Source organism: Rhinatrema bivittatum, chromosome 1, assembly GCF_901001135.1.
Source record: "Rhinatrema bivittatum chromosome 1, aRhiBiv1.1, whole genome shotgun sequence".
NCBI lineage: Eukaryota > Metazoa > Chordata > Amphibia > Gymnophiona > Rhinatrematidae > Rhinatrema > Rhinatrema bivittatum.
Window position 1 is genome coordinate 679,374,647 of NC_042615.1, and position 18,558 is coordinate 679,393,204.

Sequence of the window (18,558 nt, forward strand, 5' to 3'; positions counted from 1 at the left end):
CTCTTCTCTATGCAGCCCAGCATTCTTCTGGCTTTAGCTATCGCCATGTTCCCTATTGTTTCGTCGCCGACTTCAGATCATTAGACATATCACCCCAGGTCTCTCTCCTGCCCCGAGCACATCAGCCCTTTCCCCCTCTCCCCCCATCGGAATATCAGTTCATTCGGATTTCCCAACCCCCATGCAGTGGACTCTGCACTTCTTGCCTTGCAATCTAGCTGCCATATCTTCAACCACTCTTCCAGTTTCCTTAAATCCCGTCTCATTCTCCTCCACTCCTTCCGGCGTGTCCACTCTATTGCAGATCTTAATGTCATCTGCAAAAGGACAAACCTTACCTTCTATCCCGTCCGCAATGTCGCTCACAAAGATATTGACGGGACCGGTCCCCAACACCGACCCTTGTAGCCACTCCGCTCAACACCACTCTCTCTTCAGAGTAAGTTCCATTTAACCATCACACATTGTCTACTCCATTCCCTCTATTTTCTTGTAACTAGTGATGGTCCTTCTCCAGGGTCTTCTTTAGTGAACACAGAACAGAAGTATTCGTTTAATATTTCTGCCATTTCTTCATCTCTCTCCACACATTGATCCTTTTCACCTTTCAATTTCACTATATTACTTTGAACTTTTCTCCTTTCACTGATGTATCTGAAAAATGTTTTGTCACCTCTGTTTACCTCTGGCAATCCTTTCTTCCGCTTGACTTTTTGCCATCTTGATTACTTTCTTTGTCTCCCTCAGTTCCACCAGATATTCTTCTTTGTGCTCCTCCCTTTGGGATCCCTTATATTTCTTGAATGCTGTTCTTTTAGCCTTTATTTTGTCAGCCACCTCCTTGGAGAACCAGATAGGTTTCATTTTTCTTTTGCTTTTCTTTACTTTTCTAACATAAATATTAGTTGCCTTGGTAATTGCTCCTTTTAGTTTGGTCCACTGTTGTTCCACATCTCTCTTGTTCTCCCAGCCTACTAGTTCTTCCTCCAGGTACTTCCCCATTTCATCAACGTCTGTGTTTTTGAACTGCTAAACTCGGGTCCGTGTGCTTCTTTTCTGTATCCTTTTTGTGATATTAAACCATACCGTTTGATGATCACTGGTGCTGAGGTGGGCACCCACCTGGACATCAGAGACATTATCTCCATTAGTGAGCACTAAATCGAGTATAGCTCCCTCTCTTGTGGGTTCCATTACCATTTGTTTGAACAAAGCTCCTGGCAGAGCATCCATTATTTCTCTACTATTGTTAGATTCTGCAGATGGGATTCTCTAGTCTACATCCGGCAAATACAATCAACCACTTCTCCTTTCTTTCCCATCTTTTGGATATCTTCAATCAGATCTCTGTCACGCTTTTCCTTTTGGTTTGGAGGCCTGTAAACCACTCCAATAAAAATGGATGCCCCATCTTTTTTTAGGTTTGACCCATAGTGCTTCTTCATTGCCTCATCTTCCTTGCAGCTCAGATGCTTGGATATTGTTTCTGATATAAAGAGCCACTCCTCCCCCTTTCCTATCCTCTCTGTCCTTCCTTAACAAGTTATATAATTGCATTCTGATTGCTATTGATAAGCAGTGCCCACCACAGTAACCACTTGCACCAGGTCATGAGTACCACCGAGGGAACAGATCTAAAGTAACTTCTCCTCTGTTTATTCACCTTACTCCCAGCTGGGGTTTTCAGGGGTCCAGTTCAGTACAGGGAGTAATGCTGAATTCTCACAAGTCAGAATTCTCTCTCTGAAACTTCACAAGTCATAATATCATATTAGTGAGGAATCTCTATGTAATGTGTATGGTAAGCTTAAGGAATGCAGATTCTTACTAACAGAAGTTATAAGTGAAAAACAGGGCATGGCCCTCCTCCTTAAGATCTATTGGACTTTTCCCAAATGACCTAAATTAACAACTGTCAGATAAAAGATGCTGGGCTCAATGGTCCCTTGGTTGGACCCATTATGGCATTTCTTATGGCAACACCGACATGAGAACCATGGACATAGCTGGATGACAAAAACATAGAATCTGAAAACAGTTAAGGACTGAAAGATTCATCTATCCTGACCACATTTTTCTGATATAAAGTCTTAGACTTCTGATGTTCACTGATCTGTCTTTCTCTTCATATCTTCACAACTAGGTATCATTTGAGCTTATTCCAAGTTTTATTTTAATTCTTTTATTAATTTTGCTTTTACCACCTCATCTGGAAGACTGTTCCATGTACAGATCACCCATTTTGTGATGGACTATTTTCTAATGTTACACGAGTCTATCCTTGGAACCTCATATTTTGACCTTTGTTCTACTTCCTCTCCACTAGAAAATGCTTGCTCTTTTATATTATGTACATTTCTAATGTATTTGAATGTTTCTATTATGTCTTCCCTTTTTCTGCTCTCCTTTAAGGTAAATATATATATTTAGGTCCTTAGATTTCATGTCATATGACTTTACTTTTCTAGACCATTTCTGGAATTTGCATCTTTTTTTTTAAGGTACAGCCTCTAGAATTGAACAACTCTCCAAATGAGGTCTCATTAGTGACCTGTAAATAGATCATCTCCTTTAGGTTATGCTGCTCCCTCTGGCTCTGGTCATCGCTTTGTCCCACCATTTCACTACCTTGAGATCACTGGATATGATTACACCGAGACAAAGTACCTCTTCTGCTTGGCACATACCAGTATCTCACCCTCCCTTTGTGTTCTGTTCCCTTGCATTCTTTTCCCCAAATGCATGACTGCAGTTTTTTGCACTGATGCACAGTTGCCAAGGCCTTGTGATATATTATACTTCTTACATCTCTTCTCATCATTCTTATTCTCACAGGGTGGCCTACTAGGGGTGTGCAGGGATAAAAAACATTGTTTCATTTTTCGGTTGTTTTTGGGAGGGGGTTTTTTCCCATGAATTTAGGTTCATAGATGTTTGGTTTGGTTTTTCACTACGAATGCAATGTAAACAATTTTTACTAAAAAACCTCCAAAAAAAACGAACCAAAAAAAAGAAAACAGAGCTCCCAAGGTCTCCATTTCTTTCCCACCACCCATCCTTGCCAAACTGAAAATGCCAGGGCCAGGATATCTACCTGGCTCCCACATATCCAGTCCAGTAGGGATCCGCCGGAGAGGCCTAGGCCCGACTGAAGCTTTGGGCCTTGCATAGGTTAAGGCAGGTTACCGCAACCTCTGCCTATGCCTGGAGCCAGAGCCCAGACCCAAAGCAGGGGGCCCGGCCTCAGAGGGCAGGTCCTTCATGCAGGGGCCTGGCCTAAGGTCAGGACCAGGCCTGGAGCCCAGGCCTTGCAGCTCCAAGAATGGCTTCCTCTTCTTTCTTTTAAACTGACGCCGTCCACTGGTCGCACTAGAATTAACTAACTCTGGTACATTTCACCCCAGCAAATGGCACCATTTGATGTACGGTATTGAAAGAAGAGAACACCGTCATTGCTTGCTCCAAAGCCTGGGTTCTGGGTCTGGGCCTGGCCCTAGGCTGAGGCCTAGGCATTGGGACCTGGCCTCTGGGCCAGGCTCCAGCATTAGGCCTGGGTTGGGCCTAGGCCCCAGCATCATGCCCCAGCCTCTGGGCCAGGACGCAATATCAGGCCCGAGCCCTGGCCGAGTCTGAAGCCAAGGCATTGGGACCCGGTCTGGCGGCTTCTTTAAACATCCAATAAACAGATAAGTGAAATTTTTCGGGGGGGGGGGGGGGGGGCTCGGATCTTGGCCAAGGCCCCGGCTTTGGCCCAAACTGAGACCCCAGTGTCACACTGAGGCCTAAAGCCACAGCCTCTGCTTTGGGCATCTGTCTATGCCCTAGGTGAGGCCCTGCTTTGGGCTAAAGCCCAAGCCTAATGCATTCTTTTTAAACAAAAGCAATGAATAATTTGAGGCCCCCCCAAATGAAACAAATTGCCTTTATTTGTCACATTTTGCACATTCATTTAAAATGAATGCACATCCCCAGTGCTTACTCTGTTGCAGATCTTAGCATTATCTTCAAAAAGTCAAACTTTTGTTACTAACCTCTAATCTCTCTGCAGTATTGCAGACAAAGATAGGGAACATAACCAGCTCCACCAGAGATCCAAAGCCACTCCACTCATCACTTTTTTCTTCAGAGTGAATTCCATTTACTACCACTTTCTGTTGTATGTCACTCAATCAGTCCATATTCCATGCAATCACCTTGGAACCCACCCCAGGTTTCTGTTTGTTTATGAGCCTCCAATTTCAAACAGTATGAAAAGCTTTGCTGAAATCCAAATATACCATATCCAACACAGCCACTTTGTCTAATTTTCTAGTTACCTCAAGCAACCTTAACATGAAATTGCTATATACACCTGAAAACTAGCTGATTGGCTAAATATACTTCTGCCTTATGCTTCGGAGACCGATTGGAAGTCCAGTTGAAATGTATCTGCTGTTCAGAATGGAATTCATAATATGGGGAAAAGTCTTTTGCATGAAAAACAGGAAACTCTTGACAAGTCAGTTTCATTGTGCACCGTTATAAAGAAAAAGTAACAGTCTGCACATTAAAGATCTTAAGTACTCACCTGATAATGTGTGGAACAGTAACTTTAGAGTTTTCTTCAAATACGTTTGTCATCAAACCATTGCATCTTATATTATCTATACACTGTGAAAAGGAAAAAAATGAAAAGTCTTATGATGAATGCACCTACGCTTTTACTGGCTGAAAGGATAATTACAAAACATTTGAAAATGGACAAGAATTTTATTTTTTAAGAATGGTATGAGAATTTCCAATACTACATGACATGACTGAAAAATAACTAAGGAGGGGTAATTTTTTTTAACTATGTAGGTGGGGTAAAGCAGAGTTGCTTACCTGTAACAGGTGTTCTCCCAGGACAGCAGGATGTTAGTCCTCACATATGGGTGACATCAGTGGATGGAGCCCTATCACGGAAAACCTTCTGTCAAAGTTTCTAAAAAGCTTTGACTGGCACACTGGGTGCACTGAGCGTGCCCAGCATACCATTATCCCTGTGTCCACAGGGGTATCCCTTCAGTCTCATTTGTAGCAAAAAGTGCAAGTGAAAAATAAAATAAATAAAGTTAGCAGACCGAACTCCGCGGGGTGGCGGGTGGGTTCCGTGAGGACTAACATCCTGCTGTCCTGGGAGAACACCTGTTACAGGTAAGCAACTCTGCTTTCTCCCAGGACAAGCAGGATGGTAGTCCTCACATATGGGTGATTAGCGAGCTACAGGCTGACTCGTATCATAACAGGCCAATACCAGACAGCTCGTGCGGAGACACAATAATTGGGGTGCTATTGGTAAAGATGAGGCAGCCTGACATCACAGCAGGTGGTTGTGGAAGGAGTTGGGGATTATCGTGGAAGAAAGCTTACAAGACAGGTTAGCCAAAGGCAGAGTCTTTACAAACTTTCATTGATAAGTAGAAGGGGGCTGCAAATGTGTGAAGACAGTTACAAGTCACAGCCTAGAAAATAGCAGCCATTGCTAATGAACGATAGTGTAGTACCGATGTTGTCATGGCCGTTATAGAATGTGCCTGTTCTCACACTTAGAGAGGAAGGCCTGGTGCGTCATAGCAGAATTTGATACAGTCTGCTAGTCAGTTGGAGAGAGTCTGTGTGCCCTCTTGAACTCGCAGCTTGTCTTTGTCAAAGAAGGAAAGATTTAGGTGTAATTCCTATGGAGTGAAGTGCAGTCTAGATAGAATGCAAGTGCACTTTTACAGTCCAAGGAGTGGAAAACCCACTCGCCCAGGTGGGAGAGAGGCGTTGGGAAAAAGGGGGCAGAGTATATTCTGAGTAAGGTGAGAGGCTGCGTCTACCTTAAGAAGAATATGAGGGTGAGTACGCAGGACCAATCGGTCACGGAGGAACGTAGGGTCGGGTGAGTATGCAACAAGGTATGTAACTCACTGACCCTGTTGGCAGAAGTGATGACTACGAGGGAAAGAAGTTCCCATGCCAGACTGTTAAGTTATAGGAATGTAAGGCTCGAACAGGGAACTTATGAGTCTTGTAAGCACTAAATGTAGGCCCCATTCCGTAACCAGTGAACATAGAGACGGCTTAATCAGTGGATAACCCATTGTAAGCTGACTCAGAAGGGGTTGAACCGTTAATCGGGCATCCCCACTCCCAAGTGGTACGCCGAATTGGAACTGAGGTGTATCCATGCGGAGGATGTCTGGGGAGCAGAATCCGAGGGAGTAAGTGAAAAGGAGTGGTGTAGAAAAAAGGGGGCTAATACCCTTTTGTATGCTCCATGTGGTAAATCATACCATTTCGAATGGTAAGATTTACGTGTGGAAGCCTGTTGTGACGCTACCAGTACCTGAGAACATCAGTGATTCTGTGATATGAGACTGACCTGTAAGCAGGCGAATTGGTTACTGGCGTGATAGGTTGAGAAGTATGGGAAAGCATACTTGTCGTGGTCAGGATGTGGGTCTGAGAAACAGTGAACCCCATCTTGTTGTAGCATAATAAGAGTTTTGGCTATGAGAGGCATCGAAAGAGACACATATAAGAGGCCTTTGTTGCACAGCGAGCAAAGGCGTCCATGGGAACGCATTCCAATACATGTGTAGGGAGAAGAATCTGTCCACCGTATGGTTCGATTCGGATGCAGAGGGCAAGGTCGGTTGACCTCAGTGCTAGAAGATTTTTCTTGCTACACATGTAGTCAGAGACCATTTGAGAGGATGGAAACATCTATGGAGTTGGTCTGCCAGTGCGTTCGGTAAGTCTGTTAGATAAGTGGCCCGGGAATGCATGGAGTGTGCAAGGGCCGAAGGCTAGAGCTGCGCAGCTTCTTGGCAGAGCAGCTAAGAGATTGTGCATTAGGGATGTGAATCGTTTTTTGACGATTTAAAATATCGTCCGATATATTTTAAATCGTCAAAAATCGTTAGGGCCACGATACAATACCAATTCCCCCGATTTATCGTTAAAAAATCGTAAATCGGGGGAAGGGGGAGGGCAGGAAAACCGGCACACTAAAACCCCCTAAAAACCCACCCCCGACCCTTTAAATTAAATCCCCCACCCTCCAGAACCCCCCCCAAATGCTTTAAATTACCTGGGGATCCAGCGGTGGTCCAGAACGGCGGCGGTCCGGAACGGCCCCCTCAATAGAATCGTGTTGTCTTCAGCCGGCGCCATTTTGCAAAATGGCTGCCGCAAAATGGCGGCGGCCATAGACCAAAACGATTCGACGCAGGAGGTCGTTCCGGACCCCCGCTGGACTTTTGGCAAGTCTTGTGGGGGTCAGGAGGCCCCCCCAAGCTGGCCAAAAGTTCCTGGGAGTCCAGCGGGGTTCCGGGAGCGATTTCTTGCCGCGAATCGTTTCGTACGGAAAATGGCGCCGGCAGGAGATCGACTGCAGGAGGTCGTTCAGCGGCGGTCCGGAACCCCCGCTGAACGACCTCCTGCAGTCGATCTCCTGCCGGCGCCATTTTCCGTACGAAAACGATTCGCGGCAAGAAATTGCTCCCGGAACCCCGCTGGACTCCCAGGAACTTTTGGCCAGCTTGGGGGGGCCTCCTGACCCCCACAAGACTTGCCAAAAATCCAGCGGGGGTCCGGAACGACCTCCTGCGTCGAATCGTTTTGGTCTATTGCCGCCGCCATTTTGCAGCGGCCATTTTGCAAAATGGCGCCGGCTGAAGACAACACGATTCTATTGAGGGGGCCGTTCCGGACCGCCACCGTTCTGGACCACCGCTGGATCCCCAGGTAATTTAAAGCATTTGGGGGGGGGGGTTCCGGAGGGTGGGGATTTAGTGTGCCGGCTCACGATTTTAACGATTTGTCACGATAGTTTACACACCCAAACGGCAACAATACGATTCCCTCCCCCTCCCAGCCGAAATCGATTGTTAAGACGATCGAGGACACGATTCACATCTCTATTGTGCATGCTTGTGTGTTGGACTACCACATTGCCACTATGATGTCTTTCTGTCTGCACAAAGGTTTGTTGCAGAGGCAGTATTTTAAGGCATAAAAGGCATAACTCATGGCTCGAAGGTCCAGGAAGTAGATGTGAAACTCTGTATGGAGCAGAATAGACGTATATTGGGTTAGGAAGATGTGGATTTAAACTCTTCAACCCTAAGTAAATGCGACCGTGACCAGGAGCATCTGAGGATTTGGTTCTAGATCAGTAATATGGATCAGGGATGAAAGCGGTTGAACAGCTTAGAGCCACTGATATTTGAAATTCCACTGAATCTTACTCATAGCTAATCTGGGCAGATGAGTAAAGTGGATAGTGAAAAAAACCCCATGGCCCAGCAATGAAAGAATTGAGGGGCTAAGGTTATGTTGCATGAGTGCAGAGATGTGTAGGAATTTGACAGTTGTTGGGCAGGAATTTGGCAGTTGTTGGGCAGGAAGTTCGTTGCGACTGTAGTGTCCAAAACTGCTCCATATGGGATTTATAGTAGTTAACAGCAATCCCAGGTAGTAGATTTATAGTAATGGAGAATTTAGAGCTCCTTGCTTGGATTGACTGCTGTTAGGCAGTTGTCCATGCAAGGAAAAGCGTGAATGATGTTTTACTCCATAGAGAAACAGCAGTCACTGCTAGGCATTTGGTGAAAAACACACGTTGTTGAAGCTTGTGCGACCGGCAGAACTTGGCATTGGAACATTGTTGACTCACTATGAAGTACGTAGAAAGACTAGAGGAGATAGGCAACCCACTTAATGCGGTAAGGGAAGCACAGCGATGAGAGACACCATTTTACCTATCCCTTCTGAAGAAAGTTGTTGACATTTCTGAGGTCCAGGATGGGCGGAGAGCGTCTGCTTTCTGTTGAGAGAAGGAATAGTGGGATTAAAAACTCCCCCCACTCCCCGCGCCTTGTAGTGTCCGGGGGACTGTACCCCATGCCCTGGTACTAAGTGGGATGGCCGCTCAGATATCCAGCAAGTTGAGAGACCAGGAGGTGTCCAACTGGCAGAGCTGATGTAATCTGGATATTAGCTGGTCTGCCGCGGGAGCGTGAGCGGTAGACGTTTTACCAGCATCTCTGTCTGCTGTGCAAGAAAACATCGAGAGCTGTCACCAGGTCTTGAGGTGGGCTTACAATTGAGGCAGTGTCTGCTGGATCTTGTGTCTAGCAGACCAGCTAATGTATCTGGGATTTTGGACCTTATTAGGAACCAGAAGCCAGAGTATTATCGAGTACGGAGTCCCGTTGCTGACAACAGGAGGATGTCTCGATGCAATCCCAAATTATTGGTAGAGAGGTTCTCTTGATGTTGTGTCAAACATAACTGGCAATAGCGATATGTCACACTAATATGGTTCTTGGAAGATAACATGACCTAGAACCTTCCGAATCCATGTGGCCCGATTTAGTGACCAGGTCTCGATGGGATTGTCGCTGAAGCAGGATTAGAGTACTTACCGTCCTTCATGGTGGATCGCAGAAGGACGAGTCAGTGAATAACGATGGCTCCGTGGATTTCAGGAGGCATCGAGGACAGCCTGAGGGACATAAACGTCCGGCTCAACTCTGTAATCTAGCATGGTAGTGCAGCAGGCTAGGCATGTCTGGCGCTTCCAAATTATTTTATGGTGGCTCAGAACCCCGCGCCGGTGTCTGTGGGGAATGCCTCGGTGCCTCAGGTGCAGAGGAGCACAAGACTCTTGAACCCGGGTCTGCTTCGCAACTGGCTCAATATACATTGACGCCGGTGCGGAATAGGTATCCCTCATCGAAAGCATTGATGGAAGCGTCGCTGGTACGGGCGGAGCACCGATAACATTGACGGAAGTACCGATGGCATTGGCATACGTATCGATGGAATCGATGTGGCATCGAAGAATCGAAGAGTCATCGATGGCATCAGTGAAATCAATACCGGCATTGATGTAATCGATGGTGACATTGACAAAATCGACAAAGGCATCGACAGCATCAGTGGAATCGACGAAGGCACCAATGGAAACGACGTGGGCGTCAATGACATCGATGGAATGGACACGTTGAAGTGAAACATGCATAAAGCATGCATTCAAAAATCCGCGCCACTGTTTCAGATCTCCTGCATACTGAGGAATCACAAAGAGACATACCCTGGGCACAGCCACTGGGACCAATTATACCGTTGGAAGTGGAGAAACTGTGGAGATGGCAGTTGCATCTAGGCGGGCACTGAGCCACTCCATGGAGCCTGCCAAGTGCTCAAGGAACTGTTGCTGCTGCTGGATTTTCTGCACCAGGCCTGGAGGCCTGAGAGATCTGCCTGGTCCTTGGCCTCAGCAATCTGTTGCAGAAGTGGACCCTTGGACTGAAGTGAGGTTTGCACTACCCATAGGGAGGAGCCCTGCAGGTCCTCACAGGACCTGCAGAAGCCCAACAGGAACTTCGCCAATACTAGCCCTTGCTCCCCTTAAGCTGGTTTCTCCTGTTGAAATGCTGAGGTTATACTTTCTTGAAGTGTTGAAAATACTTGAAAATCTAATACTACCAATTTCTAAAGCTTTTTATTTACTGTTGAAAAATGTTTCACAAGACCTGAATTTTCCTCAAGTTTCCCTGGATATAACTAACTTAATGGTAGAGTTGGAAAAATCTATAGATGATTCTGTTCTGCCTGCAACTTTGGTAGTGACTTTGGCTTCAAATTCTGACTGAGACTATATTTTGAAGCTTTTCTTTCGAAATAGGGAGTCTTTATTGCAAGGTTTAAAGGTTCGTATTTACCCTGATGAACCCAAAGCTACCCAATCCAAAAGGAAGAGGTTTCTGTTACTCCATTCTGGTGTTTTGCAAATGGGAGCTTTGTGTTGGCTTAATTTCCCCTGCAAGTGTGTGGTAAAGTTTCAGGGGGTTAAATATGGTTTATTTTTTACCCTTCTCAATTATTTATTTTATTTAAATACTTTTAATATACCGATGCTCAAGACCAGGTCTTATCGTACCGGTTTACAATAAACTAGGGGGAACCAGTTAACAGAGAAAGCAAAAGTTACATTATAACAGGGAAAGTGGAACTAGGCTGTTAGAGAAAAGATAGGTTAAACAAATTCTAACTGGAGAGAAGGGCAAAAAGCAGGAGAGGGTGCTTACAGGGTAAGAATTATGTACAAATTTACATAGTGTATATGAATTAACATAGTGTATATTTACATAGTGTATATGAATTAAGCAAGTTATAAGATAGTGCAATTAGTCGAAAAACAGTTCCTTTGAGTTGCGGAAATGGACGCAACCGTGGGGAATGAGACTGTGTGGGTGACCCTGAGGCTTTTCAGGGGTATGCTTGGGCGAACAGCCAAGTTTTTAGTTATCTGCTTTTCTGTCTAAGAAACATAGAGATGGCCCTGAAGCTCCTATTCCTGGTGCTGCCTCTTCTCCTATTGGTTAATAGACACTTTAGTTTAAGAAAGTCTACCAGTGCTTAGCCTTCTTTTTATTTAAACTATTGTTTATTATTTTCTTTAATCTACTGTTTTCTTCCCCCCTTATTTGGCTTCTGATAAAGTATAAGTTGTAATTTTTCTTCTGTATTTTGTTTATTCCCTGTACTTGTAATTGCTCACATATGTTGTTTCCTAACAAGTGGTGAACTTGGATTTTCATGTAAAATGGATATAAATAAAATAATTTTAAAAACATGCAAAAATTCATGATTACTAATTTATATTTTCTTTTTTTCAAATAAAAATTAAGTCAAGAAACTTGACATTATTGTTACATTGGATACAGAGAAGAAAAATAACACAAAAAAGAATCACTTCAATAAAAATTATCCAAGAGACCTCTAAATGGGGGGAAACCAAGAGAAAAAAAAAGTAAGCACTGGTATATCAAACAATTACTCATTAAACCTGGACAGCCAGTTAATTACCTAGGAAGATACAACAGAATTCTCTATTTTGAAGGAATCCTTCTAACTGATCAGGATAAAAGAAAAGATACTTATTATTGCCTAATCTGACCTGACATTTACAGGGAAACTGAAGTAAGAATGAAGCTCCAAGAGCAACAACTCTATGCTTATTTATCAAGAAAGCCTTCTGCCTCAATTGAGTTGCCTGAGCAACATCAGGAAATAAAGTCAACTGATAGCCAAGAAATAACTTATCTGTAGCAGAGAACAATTTCATTATCCAAGTTTTGTAAGGTTCAAAAACAAAAGTAACAAGCAATGTAGCTCTGCCTTGCACCACAATCTGTGAATCTTGCACTAAAGCTGTTAAATCCTCTAAAACATTTGATTGAACAGGAGTATTACTTGAAGGTTCCTCATTTCTCACAGCTGGCAAATAAAAAAACATTAGCAACTGGAGAAATTGATTCCACCAGAACCTTCATCAAATCAGTATAAAATGTTTTCAACATCTCTAAAGAAGCTAGTAGAGAAGATTTAGGAAAATTCAATATTCATAAATGCAATCTTCTATAGGGATGTGAATCGTTTTTTGACGATTTAAAACAATCGTCAGATATATTTTAAATCATCAAAAATCGTTAGAGCCGCGATACAATAACAATTCCCCCGATTTATCGTCAAAAAATCGTAAATCGGAGGAGGGGGAGGGCGGGAAAACCGGCACACCACAACAACCCTAAAACCCACCCCGACCCTTTAAAACAAATCCCCCACCCTCCCGAACCCCCCCCCCAAAATGTTTTAAATTACCTGGGGCCAGTGGGGGGGTCCCGGCACGATCTCCAGCGATCTCCCGCTCTCGGGCCACGGCTGCGTTAATAGAAATGGCGCCGGTGGCCCTTTGCCCTTACCATATGACAGGGCAAAGGTAGCGCCGGCGCCATTTTGGTTCCTGTCACCCGACATCACGAGTGCAGGAGATCGCTCCCGGACCCCCGCTGGACCCCCAGGGACTTTTGGCCAGCTTGGGGGGGCCTCCTGACCCCCACAAGACTTGCCAAAAGTCCAGCGGGGGTCCGGGAGCAACCTCCTGCACTCGCGCCGTATTGCCAATATTCAAAATGGCGCCGGCGCTACCTTTGCCCTGTCATATGGTAAGGGCAAAGGGCCACCGGCGCCATTTCTATTAACGCAGCCATGGCCCGAGAGCGGGAGATCGCGGGAGATCGCGGGAGATCGCGGGAGATCGCGCCGGGACCCCCCCCCCCCACTGGACCCCAGGTAATTTAAAACATTTTGGGGGGGTTCGGGAGGGTGGGGGATTTGTTTAAAAGGGTCGGGGTGGGTTTTAGGGTTGTTTTGGTGTGCCGGTTTTCCCGCCCTCCCCGATTTACGATTTTTTACGATTTTTAAAAAAACCAAAACGTGACAATCAGATTTCCCTCCCCCCAGCCAAAATCGATCATTAAGAAGATCGATCACACGATTCACATCCCTAATCTTCTATAATAATTTTCAATCATCTCTAACCTTCAATGTATTATTTCTTTAACCTTAATCAAAGTTACCTCACACTGTTGCAAGATTTTACATTGTTTTCTAAATTAGCAATCTTATCAGTATTAGTTTTAATCAACTGGCCATGAATTTGAACTTGATTTTACAGACCTCCAACAGCATACAACACATTATCTATGCTAGGAGTCAAAGAGTGTTTTAATCCTTTGATAACTGTCCATAAAGTTTCTAGTACAATCATAGTCTGTTTCCCATGAGTGGAATGGCTAGAAGCGACATTGGTAGCTGAGGCAGCAGATTCTTCCTGGCTACTCTTCACACCCACATTGTTCAATTATGCAGCATTCTTTCCATTCAAGGGAGAAAAGTCCAAGACAACTTTGGACTGAGACTAAGGGCCTCATTTTCTAAAGTATCGCAGGCCTGCGATACTTTAGAAGATGAGGGGCGGGGGGCCGAAACCGGGGATGGGCCTGCGCGAGCCAGCAGCGATCGCACCATCGTGGTGCGATCGCTGCCAGTTTCGCACCCAATAGCACCACCATAGGAGGTGGAGCTATTGGGAGCGAAATAGGCAGCGAAAAGGCACTTACCTTTTCGCTGTGCGCACCGTCGTCACAGAGTCGGCCCCGGTGACGCCCCGACTCCTCCTCTTCCGGGGCCGACTCCGCCCCCATTTTGGTATCGCATGCGAAAAGGGACATTTTGCGTGCGAAACATCCCTTACCATGTGCGATACGTTTGGAAAATAAGGCCCTAAATCTCCACAGGAGTTGCAGCAGCTTTAAGCCAACACTAGGTGGTAAACGAGTGTCAGGGCTAAGGGAAATGGATATCCCGTGGAAGCAGTATGATTATTCATATCAAGCTGTAAGCCCTAGTAAGGAATCTCCAACTTGATGCAAAAAACTCTTCAATGGGTCAAAAGGGAGAGAGCCAGTGGCCTAGATGGGAGTGGCCTAACAGTCCACTTCCTTTTCTTACTCATACAAGGGAGAAAGCTCCAGGAAAAACTGCAAAACAGTACTTACAATTTGACTTCTCTTTCAACAAGAAATTTTACCAGAGGTGCACCTCTCTGGCATGAGGCTTCAGCTGCACTCCACAGCCAAGGCATTTATATAGCCAACTCAGCTAGTCCCTTAACGATGATGTCAGACACTAGATTTCTCCCAACATGGTCCCGCTAACATCAAAATGGACAGATGTTACAACTACAGAGAACCAGGAATCTCACACAAGAAGCCAGGCAATTTGTCACTCTGTTTCAGCAGCCCCATAAAAATTCATGATTAATTTCCTTTTCTATAGGAATACTGGCCTTATAAGATTATATCTGTCTGTCCCATTTAACAATTTTTGAACCAGTCATCAAATTTAATTCAAATTTGTGCTAGAGAGAGTACAGAACCCAGTGACTCTTGGCTTTAATGAATTCTTTAAAAATCTATTTTTCTTATTATTTCTTGTTGTGGAGCGCTAGGAGAGCGGTCCCATTTACCAAGAGGTGTGTGTTCTTGGGCCACGGCTCGACCCCAGAGGGACTCCGAAGAGATGCCGCAGTAGGCAAGGCATGCCCGAGTATGGGCTGGACAGGAGCGAGGCTGGACTGAAGACTGGAGACACTGACCCTCCTCCAGACCTGCATGCTTCGGAAGACCAACAACACAATGATGGTCTTATGAACAGTCCTCCAACCGTTCCAAGCCCTTTCGGACCTGCCGCAGGGTACGGCAAGAAGCGACAGGCCGGATGGAGGCCAGGGCAGCGGAGACCAGAACATTGAGATTCAGACAAGACTCAGGGACGAGGTACTTGGATGCACAGACGTAGACTCAGGCACAGACGTAGACTCAAGAACGATTAATAATGGTCATCAACAATTAATAATGATCATCAATTTATCATCAAACGCAAATGTATCTCTACAGACACCTTCATTAATGCTGTAGTACCTAACTTACCAACTACATTAGAACCTAATATTGACAAAACTATTGAGAAATGGAATACTGCAATCTCTTCCTCATTAGACCTGATTGCCCCTTTAAAAACAATAAAATCACGATTAAATAAAAATAAAACAAATGCACCCTGGTACACAAAAACCTTGCAGTCCTTAAAAAATTCTCTTAGAAAACTTGAACACAAGTGGAGACGGAATAAAACATCAGAAACAAAAAATGCGTACTATTGTCTATTACGTCACTACAACAAAAATATAAACATCGCAAAAAAAATCCTACTATTCAAATAAAATTTCCAAGGCAAATGGTAATCCCAATATACTATTTAATATTGTAAAAACTTTAACTGCCACCCAAAAAGGAAGCACTATCACTCATGACACCGCCTCATGTAACAAAATTGCCAGCTATTTTAAATCTAAAGTTACAGATGTATCAAACCAATTATCCAAATTACCATTACCTATTTATAATAATACCGAATCTAATTATACATGGTCTGAATTTATGCCTGTTTCTGAAAATACCATACAAACTATTATTAGAAAACAAAATCCCTCTAACTCTCCTGACAATCCTTGTTCTGGAGTCTTTTTTAAAGCCTTAGGTCCCTACGCTAGCAATTTCCTTGCTTCACTAGTTAATCAATCTTTAGAAAATGGACATTTTCCATCATGTCTAAAAAAGACTTCTATCCTCCCCATTTTGAAGAACAAATCAAAAGATAGTTTTGATCTTAACAATTTTAGGCTTATTGCCACACTATAGCCACATCTATAGCAAAACTCATCGAATCAGTAGTCTTATCTCAGCTTTCAAGCTATCTCACAGAAAATGATATTCTACATACAAATCAGCATGGTTTCCGTAAAGGCCATTCTACTGAAACTCTTCTATTAACTTCTTTTGATAATATATTTCGAGTTTTTGATTCTTACTCAGACTACATCATTGTTTTCTTAGATATTTCCGCAGCCTTTGGTAAAGTTGACCATCAGATACTCATTTCTATCCTTACATCCATAGGTATTTCAGGTCATGTATTACAGTGGTTCATCTCATTTCTATCTAATCGCATTCAACAAGTTAACAAAGATAATCACTCCTCCAATCCATATACTATTGCATCAGGTGTTCCTCAGGGTTCTTCTTTATCTCCTATTCTTTTTAATATCTACCTGTTACCTCTTTGCTGTATTCTTGCTTCTTTAAATGTACAGTTTAAAATTTATGCTGACGATTTACAGTTTATGGTACCCTACAGCACTTCCTGGACACATACTTTGTCTCTAGTATCTTTATATTTGACAACAATAGACACATGGCTATCTCATAACCGGTTGAAACTAAATCCAGCAAAAACCGAAATAGTTCATCTCACTACAATTTCAGATTCATCTATAGGTCCCCGATCTCAATTCCAATTTAATGGAGTTTCTATTCCTATTTCTAAATCAGCCAAAAATCTAGGTATAACTATTAATTCAGATTTAACATTAAAGCAACACATATCTCTGGTTACCAGAAATTCTTTTTTCAAACTACAACTCTTGAAACGCCTCTGTCCTTTACTATTTTTTCATGACTTTCGGACCATTCTTCAATCTCTTATTTTTTCTGGGTTTGACTACTGTAATTCCTTATATATAGGTCTTCCAGATAATGCACTTCAATCACTTCAAGTAATTCAAAATGCAGCCGCACGCATCTTAACAAATTCCTCAATTAAAAATCATATTACTCCAATACTTCAGTCATTGCATTGGTTACCAGTCAAATACAGAATACAGTTCAAAATTTAATTATACATTCTCTCATTCATAACCCTAATTCCACTACTCTATGTTCTCTTCTCCGCATATATAAACCCACGAGACACCTAAGATCAATGAATAAAAACTTGCTAGATGTTCCATCACCCCGACAGGCTCGTCTAGAGATTACTAGAAAAAGAGCGTTTTCAGTTACTGGCCCAATTCTTTGGAATGCCTTACCAGATTCATTAAGATCCATATCCAACTTAAAAAAATTCAAAAAATCTTAAAAAACTTATCTATTCCAAATTGCATTCAAAATTTCACCTACAAAATAGCATAATTTTACAAAACTACACCTACCAACAAACTACCCACGTTAATTAAATGGCACCTTATATTCTTATATTCATATCTTATTATTTTTATCGTGTTAATTAGTTTTCTTTTATATTTTATTTTATTTCATAATATGTTTTTTGTAATTTGTATAATTTTTCTCCCTATTTTTCTCTTTCCTTTGATTTTTAATTTAATTTAATTATTTTTAGAAACGATTTTTATGTAAACCATTTTGATTAAACATAGTTTGTAAAAGCGGTATACAAACACTTTTAAATAAATAAAAATAAATAAATAAACGAGGTACTAGGCTTTCAGAAGACTCAGGAACAAGGTACAAGGCTTGCATCATGAAGCACCCTACTCAGCCCGCCCGTGGGGCTGGTCGCGGACCACGACATGGCTTGCCGCGAGGTACCAAGCGTACAGAAGACTCAGGAACAAGGTACTTGGCTTTCAGAAGATTCAGGATCGAGGTACTTGGCTTTCAGAAGATTCAGGAACGAGGTACAAGGCTTGCATCATGAAGCGCCCTACTCAGCCCACCCATGGGGCTGGTCGCGGACCACGACATGGCTTGCCACGAGATACCAAGTGTACAGAAGACTCAGGAATGAGGTACTTGGCTTTCAGAAGATTCAGGAACAAGGTACAAGGCTTGCATCATGAAGCGCCCTACTCAGCCCGCCTGTGGGGCTGGTCGCGGACCACGACATGCTTGCCGTGAGGTACCAAGCGTACAGAAGACTCAGGAACGAGGAACCAGGGTTCAGGAGAGCAAGACAGACTCACGGACTTCAGGATCAGGCTGGATCACGGATATCAGGAACAAACATCTGGACTGGAACACAGGTACTGGATCAGGAGACAGACCTTAGGGCTGGCACACGGACATCTGGAACAGCAGGTGAACATCAGAACTGGAACATAGACAAAAGGACAAGACGAGGAGCTCCAACGAAGAACAGGAAACACAGGACCTTGAAGAAGTGCTGGAACAAGGACGACTCCTGGAGCGAAGGACAGCAGGATCCCAGGAGTGACCAACTCCTTGCCAAGGCAAAGCTGGAATAGACGCTGAGCCTGTTCTGTGCTACGGTGTACAGTGG

General features: G+C 43.7%; 1 protein-coding gene across 2 annotated transcripts in view; it reads right to left on the reverse strand.

The window, feature by feature from the left end:
* RASGRF2 (Ras protein specific guanine nucleotide releasing factor 2) overlaps positions 1–18,558 on the reverse strand; it is an 888,178-nt gene that overhangs the window by 410,150 nt on the left and 459,470 nt on the right. For both annotated transcript variants that reach the window (XR_003852277.1, XM_029574148.1), the window contains exon 13: positions 4,568–4,650. Coding sequence is in view for 1 of the 2 variants with exons in the window: in XM_029574148.1 (XP_029430008.1) it covers positions 4,568–4,650 (83 nt within the window). In the remaining variant the exon portion in view is untranslated. The remainder of the gene's footprint in view (positions 1–4,567; positions 4,651–18,558) is intronic.